This window comes from Sander lucioperca, chromosome 5 (genome assembly GCF_008315115.2).
Source record: "Sander lucioperca isolate FBNREF2018 chromosome 5, SLUC_FBN_1.2, whole genome shotgun sequence".
NCBI classification, from domain to species: Eukaryota; Metazoa; Chordata; class Actinopteri; order Perciformes; family Percidae; genus Sander; species Sander lucioperca.
In genome coordinates, this window is record NC_050177.1 from 7,838,787 (window position 1) to 7,851,744 (window position 12,958).

General features: G+C 41.6%; 1 protein-coding gene across 1 annotated transcript; it reads right to left on the reverse strand.

Moving 5' to 3' along the window:
* Positions 1–8,750: 8,750 nt before the first annotated feature.
* Positions 8,751–12,948, reverse strand: LOC116047578 (extracellular calcium-sensing receptor-like). Its single transcript, XM_031296466.1, has 7 exons — positions 12,676–12,948; positions 12,283–12,572; positions 11,721–12,013; positions 10,724–10,929; positions 10,368–10,589; positions 9,859–9,982; positions 8,751–9,765 (listed from the first exon to the last, which is right to left on the reverse strand). Exons 1-7 carry the CDS (start codon positions 12,934–12,936, stop codon positions 8,867–8,869), a joined length of 2,295 nt encoding a protein of 764 aa, XP_031152326.1. The 5' UTR covers positions 12,937–12,948; the 3' UTR covers positions 8,751–8,866.
* Between the last annotated feature and the right edge of the window lie 10 nt (positions 12,949–12,958).

Below are 12,958 nucleotides of genomic sequence, written 5' to 3' on the forward strand. Positions count from 1 at the left end.
TGTGGGTTACATCCCTGAATTCAGCATGGTTGCTGAAGAATGGCTTTTTTGGTGCTGAGTTATGCTCAGATGGTCTGTTATGGGTTTCAACCTCTTCTTGCTCTTCCTGTAACTGTAAGTTGCGTTCTGATGGAGGATTCCATGTGACGTAGCTCCCTTCTGACAACCGTCTGCATTTCTAATGCGTTTCTAACGTGGTGAATTCTAACGTGGTTTCCTACTTCCGGTTTTAGTCTGCATGAAATTGAAAGTATGCCAAATTAAATGCATAAAAATAAACTTAAATGCCTGAAGGGCAGAACATTGAGTGTACACAAGGTACGCGAGCAGTACAATGGTCCACATAACGCACCATATGCTCAGAGACTGGACTTAGGTTAGGTAATTGTGGGTGAAGTCTGTCTTGGAAGCGCTCACAAGCCATCCAAGGTGAACACCTTCAGAACACTGTGTGCTGCAAAATGGACGCAGCTCATTTCTTATGCCATGCACAGGGACGATCCATGTAAAGGAGAAGTTCAATGCTCCTATACCGCAACATTATTTGAGCCCTTCTTTCTGTCTCGAAGTCGTAGCTCCTGCCAACAACATAGACAACCTTGGAAGCAAGGTTTTTCAAAGAAACCCAGATGATGACAAACCTGCTCTGTCTGTCGAAGATGGCATTTTCCTTGACATAATGGACAGAGAAGTCTACATTGATGAAGAAAACCACTGGTTGGCACCCATGCCATTTCGCTCACCAAGAAGTTCTCTTACAAGCAACAGAAACCAAGCTTTGAGACGTCTAGGTACCCTGCAGCGCACACTTCAGAAGAAGGTAGATATGAGAGAACATTTTGTTGATTTTATGCAAACGATGTTCGACAATGATCAAGCAGAACCACCACCACCACTGAAGCAAGGTGAAGAGTGTTGGTACTTGCCCATATTTGGGGTGTACCACCCCCAAAAACCGGGAAAGATTTGAGTACTATTTGATTCAAGTGCACAGTTTGAAGGCGTCTCCTTGAATGACACACTCCTTAGGGGACCAGACCTAAATAACACGCTGCTTGGCGTCCTACTGCGCTTTCGTAGAGAACAAGTAGCTGTTACTGTGGATGTTGAGCAGCTTTACTGCTTTAAAGTCAGAGATCATCGGAATTATCTCAGATTCCTGTGGTTCCAGGATAATGACTTTAGCAAGGACATCAATGAGTTCCACATGGATGTGCATGTTTTTGGAAACCTTCACCAGCTGTGGCCATCTATGGCTTGAGAAAAGCAGCTGCACAGGGTGAGAAGGAACATGGTCCAGACGCAAAACAGTTTGTCTTTCGAAACTTTTACGTGGATGATGGACTTGCCTCTGTGTCCAGTGAAGGGGAAGCTACTGACGTACTGAAACGCTTAAAAAACATGATGGCAGAGTCAAACATAAGACTTGACAAAATAGCTTCAAACAGCGACCAGGTAATGGATGCCTTCCCGCCAGAGGAGAGAGCCAAGGACCTCAAAGATCTGGATCTGAGTGTTGAACCTCTGCCTCTCCAAGTCTTGGGGTGAGTTGGAACTTACAGACAGACAGTTTTACGTTCCAAGTGGCACAGGATGTAAAGCCATTCATACGGAGAGGAATACTTTCTGTGGTGAATAGCCTGTATGACTCCCTGGGATTTGTTGCCCCCATTACAATGCACAATGGGACAAACCTTTACCGGCAGATAGGGAAGCACAGTGGAGAACTTGGCATGATTCACTCACTGATCTCAAACAACTCCAAATTCATAGGCCCTACGTACTAGTTTCATTGTCATGTACTCAAAAGAGAGAGATATGCATCTTTTCAGACGCATCAACAACGGCAATAGCAGCTGTTGCTTACCTCAGGGTCAGACACTAATGGCCAGTGCCATGTGGGATTCATCATGGGCAAAGCAAAGCTGGCACCATACCCTGCTCACACTGTCCCACGCTTAGAACTCTGTGCTGCTGTTTTAGCAGTTGAACTAGCAGAACTGATTACAGAATAGAGTGACATCAAACTGCATGGAGTCAAGTTCTACACAGACTGTCTAGGACAGAATAGTCCTAGGTTATATTCACAACACCTCTCTGCAATTCTATGTGTATGTGGCACATAGAGTGACCCGGATCAGGAAGTCCACGAAACCAGAACAGTGGCATCATGTCAGCACAGATCAGAATCCAGCTGATCACAGGAACAGGTTCATTCCAGCATTACCACCACCAAGTAGCTCACCAAGGTCGTCAGTTTAATGAGGGTGCATTTCGCACAGCAGGACTTTGGATTGTTGGAGGCAAGAGTCTCGTTTCCAGGGACTGCCAAAACGTACCTCAGGCCTGTTAAAGAGGTTATTGTACTCCTTTCTGAGAGTGAACAGACTAAGTAGAGAAAGAAGGACTAAATAATAGTGGCACACTTGTTAATATACCAGGCGGGGAGTATTCTGTTATCCCTGTTTATGCTTGGCATATACTGATCTCCACGGACCCAAACGGCAGGACTCAGATTCAACAAAAGGTTTATTTGGGGATCAAAAAGGAGAGAGTAAGGGAGAGGGGACTCAGGGAGAACGGGGAGCTCGAGGGCGAGGAACCCTAGGAAGGAGCACTGGAAGCGGGGAAGCCGAGACGCAGAAGAGGGGAAGGCTGGAAGCAGGCGTGGAGGCAGAGTGGAGCAGGGAGCCGCGAGGAGGGGACCGGTTGGTGAGGCCAGCTGACTGGAGGCAGAATGATGGAGGTAATGACTGCAGAGAATAGACAAACACAGAGAGTTAGGCAGAGGAACGGACAAAGGGAAACATGCAGGATTTCTGGAGAGCTTGGGTGACAGAAACAACGATCAAGCGAAGATGGTGAGTAGATTCAGGGTTTAAATACAGGTCTTGATTGAAGTTGACGACTGGCAGGTGTGTGCGGCAGGAGAGGTGATGACGAGACAATGAGCAGGTGTGTTTGTAGTCAGCTGGCTGGTGCAGGCAGGGGGGAAGGGGAAAAACAGAGAGAGGCAGAGCCAACAGAAAAAACAGCAGGAGACACAGTAGAAGGCAGAGTAGGAAACAAAACAGAAACTCACAGCCAGCTGACCCCAAACATCACAAGAGCTAAGGTATTCTGAAGTTTCGCTTTCCATTCTCCATTTTGTTTTCAGTTGAACAAAGAGTCTAAGCCTAAGCCTTGGAGATGATATGTCCATAAGTAAAGATGCAAACTGTTAGAATGAGTATTTTCATGGTGAAATGAATATGTGAAAAGGAACGTTGTCAGTTGCTAAATGAATATATAATACACATGCTGTTTTTTTGCTTCACTTTTCGGCTTAGCAGCTAGCTTGAAGGAGCATTCCTATTGAGGTCTGTGCTAAGTTAGCTGTACATTCCTATGTTAATACTTACTTGAGTTACTTACCATACTGTATACTTATGCTAGATCAGATTAAAAAAAGACTTAACTTCTATGTTACCTGTGGAGAGAAGTTAAAATACATGTACTGGAAAATGCATGGGCATTCAAGTATAATGTTAATTGCATGAAGTTAAATGTAATTTCATACATGGACCTATTTACAGGTCATTATTTCATATGCATGTGTGCAGTATATTGATACATGCTTTGTATTGTATCTTTCAGTTTTATAGAAACGGCCATCAATAAAGCCACACATCTTCTAAAACACGGTTTATTGGAGTTTCTGTTCGCTATCTGTCTAGCCTTGCCCAGACACGCAATCGTGAGGACAGAATATTATCATATAGGTCTGGTATATCGAAGCTGTCCCTGAGTGCTGTAATGCCTGCCGTTTTGGACGTATTATTAATATAGGTAGTCTATACATCAGGTTTCCCTACACTGTGCGAGAACAGGCCGGAATTATAATTCAATTTGCAGCAATTTCTGAGCGTCTGAGAAGTTTTTTGCTCTTTCCCAGCCTGTCGTCACGTAACGAAAGAACAACTGCCAGGGTCATTAACATACTGATCAGCAATCATGAGGTGCTTTGCATTGACTATTTATGGTTAAAAATGGCCGTGTACAGGGCGGGATAAGAGACTGATTCACGTACGCACACTTGTGGGTAATCTGTGATTCATAAAGGGAATACTGCTTACAGATGTGCGTATGCACAGTTTTATGAATCTGAATTGTTTTTGGTGTACGCCATTTTTGGCTTTTGGGTGTACGTACACTTTTAGTAAGGATCCTATGCACAGTTTTATAAATGAGACCCCAGATCTCTATTCTTGCACCCTTTACAAACCGTACAACCTGCTTTTCCATTATTTCAGTTATATTGCACATATTTGTTATGGTTATATCTTTTTACATACTTTTTATCTTAATAAATCTGTGTTTATATTCTTGACTGCAGCAGTCCTTTGCCTTAATGTTTATTCTTTTTTTAATGGCAGAAGGGCAGGGGGTAAGTATAGTTCTAACAGTAACCGACTCCTTAATTTCATCTGGAAATCAAACAGGGAGGATGGGGAAAGGGGGAAATAGGGGGTGGTGAAGGAGATGGATCCGCAATGGAATTAGCTTTGGTGAGGGGGTAGGGAGGGGTTGAAGAAGGGTTGAGAGTCCTTGTCTCGGCTTCAAGGTGGTCATAGCTAGTAGTAATATACACCCCAGCAACCTATGTGCAAGTCTAACGGTAGGGGGCGCTGTTATGCGTATTGCTTTCTAGCGTTGTGATTGGCCGAGCGGCCGTAGCTGGGTGCGCAACTCATGTTCGTGATGTTTGTTTTTGCTTGTTTTAGTCTGTCCACGTTTCCTGCTGTTTTTTCGCTAGCTTGCTAGCTAACTTGTTAGCTCATTTTTCCCACAGCTATTTTTCCTCCACTAAAAAGATCTTCTCAACAACTACCGTTACTTTTTATTTAATTCTCTTGGCGGAATCAAGAGGAAACATCTTTCAGTCATGTCTACACAGGGTAAGTAAATTAAAAAAAATCAAATGTTGTGTTTTAAGTCTATTCTAAGATATTTCATTCATTCATTCATTCATGAATTAAAACGTTAAAGTGGCATATATGTTTATCTAGTCTGCCTCATTAGTCCTTATCCATGTGTTTTAGCTAACTTAATATATATTCTGGGTGTGTGCGCGTGTGTCCGTGTGTGCATGCGCGTATGGGTGTGTAACAATAAGTTACGGGAGTGAGAAATACAAGGCATCGTGGCTAACACTAATGTTACATAGTTTATGACAAATCGTTTCAGGATGTTCTGTGTGAAATAGTCCTTAACGTGTTTAAAAATGGATGGTTTGTGACTAAAACTTTATCATGAGCTGCTTTAGAGAAGAGTCCCGCACACTGGCCATTACGCAAGCAATAATTTATTTAGAAAAATACGTTTCGGTCTCAGACCTTCATCAGGTAAATCATGAGTAAATCATGAGCTGCTTTAACACATAAGCTCTCGCCATATGATCCATTTTCATCATGATCAGGATTAACAAATCTTAATGTAGCCTAATGTAAAATTTTCATTTTCTTTTGTGCTAACCTTATAAACCAATATGAGGAATAATTTTTATTGTTAGCTGCCATAGTCTGTCCTTGTTATAGTGTTGACTTCCTATATTACCTTCTAAAAGCTGTATTATCAGTAATGGAGCAATCTACTAGAAAAAGGTTGCTTTTAAATCACTAAAATAGGTGTGACAAACCCGTTTTGTGTGCTTCTTAATGCTTTTAGCATTGGGGCTAACACTAATGTTACTTTTACTTTATGACAAGTGTGTTCTGACTGATCTGTCACCTCCAAGCCCCCAGGAAGAGTGCCATGTCTAAAAGCCACCATTGGCTTAGCGGATAGGGGTGATACTGCACCCCATGGCCCAGAAAGACTTTTCACATAGACTTTGCATGGCAAAAGAAACGTCTATATTTCAGCGGATCATTTGTTTCGGGGTATATCAACTTACCAGCCCGAACAATTAAAGGGTCCTTGTTTAAAACGTCACGTTTTTAACATTTTTAACATTCACTAGTAGCGAATCCAGAATTATTAAATTAGGCTTGATGAACGTGCATAAAGGACGCGAGCAGAGCCGCGGGACTGCGCCCGCCCGCTCACATGACTGTTTTCCTGAGGTCATGTAGCTAGCTGTAATACTGGCTATAGCTAATGGGTGTTATATGCCATGTGTTCTATTAATACGTCCATGGTATTATCTTATGAAGTTATGATACATCCGAGGGATGTATGTATGCTGTAAAGCCTGTTAGCTACGTGGATGTAACGTCATTAGCATTTCCCAAACTGGTGGGCTATCGGCTAGCTAGCTAGTTGCTAACATCAGGGGTAGCTAGCATGGCTGTATTAAGATCTATAGCTACATAGCTAGCTATATGCCTACGTAACGTTACTACAGACATAGTGATTACATTGCCTTGGTTCTCTCTTATGATACATCCGAGGGCCGTATGCTGTAAAGCTTGTAACGTGGATGAGAGCTGAAGCCATGGATGAGCTTTGTTCACTAGCTCGCAAGGTTCGCTAGCTAGCTAGTAGCACGACATAATTATTAAATCTCAAACACATGTTAGAACAGTGAGCTGTTTTATTAGGGATTCAGTTCCAATATCACTTTTAACTAGCAAGAAGTAAACAAACAGGTAGTGATTTTGCGGAATAGCATCCGCTTACAATCAGAAGTAATCTATTTGTCAAAAACAACTAGTTACAAACTAACACAATCAATACTAATAATAATAAATTAAAATTGAAGTGCCCCCTCCATGTATTAGCTACCTCAGAGTACAACCACTTTATTTTTATGCGTTGGTAACTTTAGGGTCATCATTCGGCATGATTTCAAACAATAATTCAGAAAAATCTCCGATGAAATTCTTGTTGTATTTAGGAGGTCGATAGATAAGTGCATACAGAACGGGCTGAGATTTGCCTAATTCAAACATTGTTAATTCAAAACTCGAAAAGGTAGTCATTGACAACTGCCTACAGTTGTACTTATCCTTAAAAATAACGGCAAGTCCTCCTCCTCGACCAGTAGTCCTCGGGGGGTTAAAATATGTGCAGTCAAGCGGTAAAAGTTCAGAAAAAGACCTTAACTCACCAACATTAAACCAAGTTTCAGACACAAATAGGAAATCCAAGTTATGCCGGGAAAAGAGGTCCTTTAAAATAAAGGTCTTATTCGCCAGCGATCTAGCATTGACCAGGGCAGCTCTGACAGGAGCAGGGGAACTGGCCGTGCGGGTTACATGACTCAACGACCGAAGATGGCCATGGTTAACACCACATCTACGAGGATGAGGTGAACGCTAGTAGCCGATAATCGGTACCAGCCAGGTGCCGGCAGGATCCAAGGCACGCCAGGAAACATAGCGATCTTGAAGCGAACAAAAGTGACGACGGGTTCCAGGGGCAGGATAATCCGCTAGGTAGGCTTTCAGCTTCACTAGCTGGCCGATGCGTTTCCCACGGCGTCTAGAGCAACTTCTCTCTAGACGCAGGGAAGCCGGACTGCATATGAGGTGAGCAGGTATGTTCAATAGGAAGGGAGGGAGAAAAGTTTTCTGACCATCCCAATCACATTTGGGCGACTTCTCCAATGCGAGACAGTAGTCAAGCAGCGCTTGGCAATCATAAACCAGCAGAGAGTCAATATATTGCATAAACAGTGACACAAACAGTAAAATAACAAACAGTTTGCCCTGCACCAGACAGCCGGCCACATACACTGGTGCCATCTTGGTTTATCTAAGTTAATGGCCATGTATTTCCAACACCTCATCATTCAGAGAGCTAACTGTAAACAATAAAGTCCTGTTTCAGCACTTGAGATTGTTGCTTTACAAGATCATTTGACCATTTAATGTTCAGTATGATGTTTTTCACCGTTGGCTGTGCTGCCACCATGTGCAGTATTGTTTCTGCCAAGTCAGCGACTTTGTCCTTGGGAAAGCAGATTAGTTTTTTTTTGTTTTTTTTTACTGAAAATGCTTTTGACATCTCTTACAGCAGAGTCACCCACCATCAGAATTGAGGCCCAGTCGTTAGCTTTCCCGGTAGCCTTTTACTTTTTGAGTTACTCTCAGTCTTTACCCTGGGCAGCCTTACCCTCTGCAGCAGTGGTGCAAATCTGTTGTCCAGTTGCACACTCAATTTTTGGGGATGTTTTTGTTGCTAATTTTCTCTTTCCCAGCTGTTCACGGCTGTGTCCTACTAAGTACAGTGGTTGAAGAGGTGCTCTGCCTCGATGACAATGAAGGCAAGCTGGTCATATCACAAGTCTCAGGGTGCTGTGCTCTGCTTGTTACTCGTCCTCCCATTGCCCAGGGTTTACTCTGTGGCTTTGCTGTTAGGCTTTGCACAAAGAGAGTTCCAGGGATGACTACCATTTTTTTTTACCACTACCACACATTTATTACCCAGTACACAGCCTCTTTGCAGTGTTGCCGGTGCTACCTAGCCATGTGTTATTCTTTAAAATTAATTTTATATTGCATGATGCTATAACTGAGCTTTCTCATTCTAAATCAAACTTAGATTTGAGTGAACTTGTTTATTAATCCTACAAAAATATTAAAATAGTAATGATTTAATCAAAATGTTGAGAGAAAACTCAGTACCACACATTTTTGTTATGCATTTTGAATTTATTTATTCACAATATTTTATATTTTCAGTTAAATGATGAAAGACTATTTCTAAAATGAGACATATTAAAAGGACATTCACAAAATTGCATTACAATTTGGAAAATATATAATGTAAAAACTAACGTGAATATAAATATTTAAATCCACAAGGTAAAGACTATGCACAGTATAAGCTGTATAATGTATGTTGCCAACTTAACTATTTCCAAACCTCCGCAATCTTAGGATTAATTTTTGTTCATTAAATGTTTCTTGGTGTTCTTCTCGGGCTTAAACAATATGATGAAACACTTTGGAGCAAATATACACAGTATTAGTCCAAAACTGGAGGCCAGAATGGCAAATATCTCCACAGCCACAGTAAATTTTCCAGGAGAGCTGAGATATGCAGGAATAAATGTGATCCAGACTGCACAGAATATCAGCATGCTGAAGGTAATGAGCTTGGCTTCATTAAAATTATCAGGTAATTTCCGAGCTAGGACAGCTAACACAAAGCAAAAGACAGCCAGTAGGCCTATGTACCCGAGCACAGTCCAGAACCCAATAGGTGAGCCTAATGCACACTCCAGGATGATTCTCTCCTTGTATATGGTTAGGTTTTTCATTGGAAAAGGGGGACTAAGAACCAACCAAATAGTACATATTAGGACTTGAATAAGCGTGAAAGACATTACAGTTATTCTTTGCTGTGTAGGACCAAACCATTTCATGACATTACTACCTGGGAGTGTAGCTTTGAAGGCCATTAACACTACTATTGTTTTTCCAAGAACACAAGACATACAGAGGACGAAAGTGATTCCAAACGCTGTGTGGCGCAGCATGCAGGACCACTCAGAGGGTGCTCCAATGAAAGTTAATGAACATAAGAAACATAGAGTCAGGGAGAAGAGCAGCAGGAAACTCAGCTCAGAGTTGTTGGCCCTGACAATCGGGGATGTCCTGTGACGATAGAACACAGCCGCTGTTATAATGACCAGACTGGCGCCACCAACTGAGAATGCAGCCAGGATGATTCCAAGGACCTCGTTGTAGGAAAGAAACTCTACAGGTTTGGGGAGACAAGTGTCTCTCTCTGCATTAGGCCAGAACTCCTTGGGGCAAGGAAAACAATCAGGGGAATCTGAAAAAATAAAACAAAAAGGCCTTTTAGCAGTCGTACTGTGTATTGATCTTGTACAGTACATCGGCTATGGATTAGGAGATAAACAAATACCTGTAGCATTACTAATCTCTCCCTCAGGACACAGTACACAATCGTAACAGCAGATGGGTTTTCCTTTCTGCAGCACTTTACGAGTTCCTGGAGGACAGCTGTCAGTGCACACTGACACAGGAACCTGGCACATAGAGAGAAACAAATTCATACATATTCATGTATGCCCTCAAGCTCTGAGGATTAAAAGATAGGTATTTATTTATTGAACTACATTGACACATTTACATATTTATTTTACATTTATTTATATATTTATTGCCTCATTTATTTATTTTAGGATGTATTCTATAGCCATATTAATTTATTTATGAATTTATGAATTTATTTAATATTGAATAAACTGTAATTCTAAAGTAGATTACGTTGTCAGTAGCCTACTGGTTACAAGCAGGCTCGGTAGTGATTGGAGGAACAGTTACAGTGAACAAAAATTCTTTCAATGTACACATATCAGACCCTACAAGATCACCATATTTATGTAAAAGTATTGCTTTTGGGCTGCTTACTTGTGTGCCACCATCCACCCAGGTGAGGTTTCTGTTGATTTGGAACTTCTGGCCCACTGGCAGTGATGCATCGTATTGCCCTACTGTCACCATCTCAATGCTGCCACTCTCACTTTTTTGCCAGTTAACCACCTCGTATCTGGCCACAGGATCACCGTTGGCATCAAATGACACATCATAACCCTTTCGGGAAAAATTTACTTTTTTCAGCTGAGTAAGAACCTGTAAAGATGAAATAAAGGAAAACAGTGAGGGAGAGCAAGGAAATAACATCAAATAAAATAAATATTTTATGTCAGAAAAGGTACATTATGGAAAAAAAAGGGAATTGGCGTTTTCACTTATTCTCAACTGACCTCTTTGGATTCTATCCTGGTGAATTTGTCACACTGAGTTGTAGAATTTTTTTGCTGACACACTGCTTTATGAATGGCATGAGCTGTTGCATAAACAGCCTTGTATACCAAGTTAGTGATCCGGAGCTGAGATGTGTCAGTGTACGGGCTCTGGAGCGTCTTTATGTCTTCAGTTCCATCACATAATCTCTTGTCTACGGCTGCACCTAAAACACATGACAAAGGCTTTGACAATAATATGTGATATTACATTATTATTCTTCCCTATGTGTTTATTATTAGTCTACCTCCAGCAGGAGGGTTATGTTTTTGGTTCAGTTTGTTTGTATGTTTGTCAACAGGAGTACGGAAAACAACAGGCCTACTTTTCATGAAACTTGGTAGAAGGTTGTATCATGGGCCAGGGAAACCCCATTAAATTGTTGATCAGATCCTAATCACGGGGCAGATACGCTAATTAGTTTTCTCTTTTGTTAACATTGCGAGAAATGGTGGTCTGCATTCTCCAAGCATCCTTCTAGTTGTCTTTGATTTCTTTTTGTTTTTTTAACCTGCTAAACGTGCCTTGTAGAAATCCATATATCTACATTGTTACATTATTTTACAATACATTTCAAAGCACTGTTTTTCAGATTTGCCTTTTTGTTTTTGAATTGTTGCTATTTCAGTTTGTATCTGGATATATATATATATATTTGTTTTTTTTTTTTTTTTTTTAATCGTTATTTATGCTAGCTCACGTCAACATAAATCAGTCATCAGACATTTAAAAAAGGCAACAAATTAATTTAATTAAATACTGACATGATCTGCCTAATGTATTTAAAATAAATTAAATGATCTGATATCACTGTCAGTATGATAGCCTTAATAGAACTAGAAACACAGGAAGCTCCACTCAAACAATAAAAAAAAAAAAACACAAAAAAAACACACGACCACAAGGACACAACTGTGGGTGCCTCTCTTATGTTAAACATAAATACAAATGTCTCACTTTTTCCCAGCCTGCAGTTGAATGCATCCTCCCAGAACTCAGTAAGCACTGGAGAGGCAGCCACTTTAGAAGGAGAGAGATCCAGCAAGAAGTCTCTCAGACCTGGGATGACAGATTTCTGAATGCCAAATCCGATGGTTCCAGCACAGAAGCTGAACCTCAGTATGTCTGGGGCAGTTACCCATTCACTGCCTATCCACTGGCGAGGTGGAAAAGGCTCGAGTGACAGCTCTTCCAGCAGGATCCTCAGGTCTGCAGCGGATGTAAATGCCACAACAACCATAGCTGTTGACCTGGCGAGACATTCAAAATAAATACAGTATACATTTTAAAATAGCTGACAAGAAAGTTAACACAAACAAACATGAGATAGCCTATATGACACTTTAGCAGGCTATTTGGTCTGACTGACCATTTTTATAACAATATCAGTAATACATAAACGTGATGAAAAGAAGAAACATGAACTGAACGTAAAAAAAATCGTCCACCTTACATTTACAGAACATTTTTGTTGTGCTTTTGTGTGCAGAAGGTCAGTGTCAACAAAGGGAAATCATACCTGCGGATAACGTCAGCTACTTTCTGGATCCTGCTACGTGGGTGGGTCCGATAGAAAGATTCTGAGTATTCCACACAGATCCCCTCTCTGTGTGCTGCATCCAGAAAAGACGCCATACCATTATTGCCATAATCCGAATCTGACCGGACAGCACCTATCCAAGTCCAGCCAAAGTGTTTTACCAGCTTGGCCAGCGCGTCAGCCTGGAACTGATCACTAGGAATTGTTCTGAAGAAATTCGGGTACTGCTGCTTATCGGACAGACATGCACAAGTAGCAAAGTAGCTCACCTGAAGGAAAAGAACACGGTAAATATTAACGGGGGACACAAAAAAATCAGCACTGCATGGTCTCTATTCCAATTTTTTTTCTCCAGAAATTCAGAATATTTACTTGAGGAATGTTAAAGGGCCCGATGATGCGTGAGATGCTGATGGATGACGTGGACTCAGACTCACCGACGACAGCCATCACCATACCAGATTGTGAGCAATTGTCGCCGGTGTAAAACACCGGGTCCAGGCCATTTGAAAGCTGGAATGCCACATGCACCGCCACGGGCACAGAGCCACACGCGTCATAGATGTGATAACCGAGTTTGATTCCCGGCAGCAGCTCCGTGCTGTTGTTTATCTCCTCGATGGCGAAGATCATTGCATGTGAGAAGCGCAGTTGA

What these genes read in the sequence shown, in the direction of transcription:
- LOC116047578 (XM_031296466.1), bottom strand. Translation starts at nt 12,936, where the DNA reads ATGATCTTCGCCATCGAGGAGATAAACAACAGCACGGAGCTGCTGCCG. An exon ending in CCAGGATAGAATCCAAAGAG is followed by an intron (nt 10,590 to 10,723) that starts GTCAGTTGAGAA and finishes TCATCTTTACAG; the next exon opens with GTTCTTACTCAGCTGAAAAA. An exon ending in AGAGATTAGTAATGCTACAG is followed by an intron (nt 9,766 to 9,858) that starts GTATTTGTTTAT and finishes TTATTTTTTCAG; the next exon opens with ATTCCCCTGATTGTTTTCCT.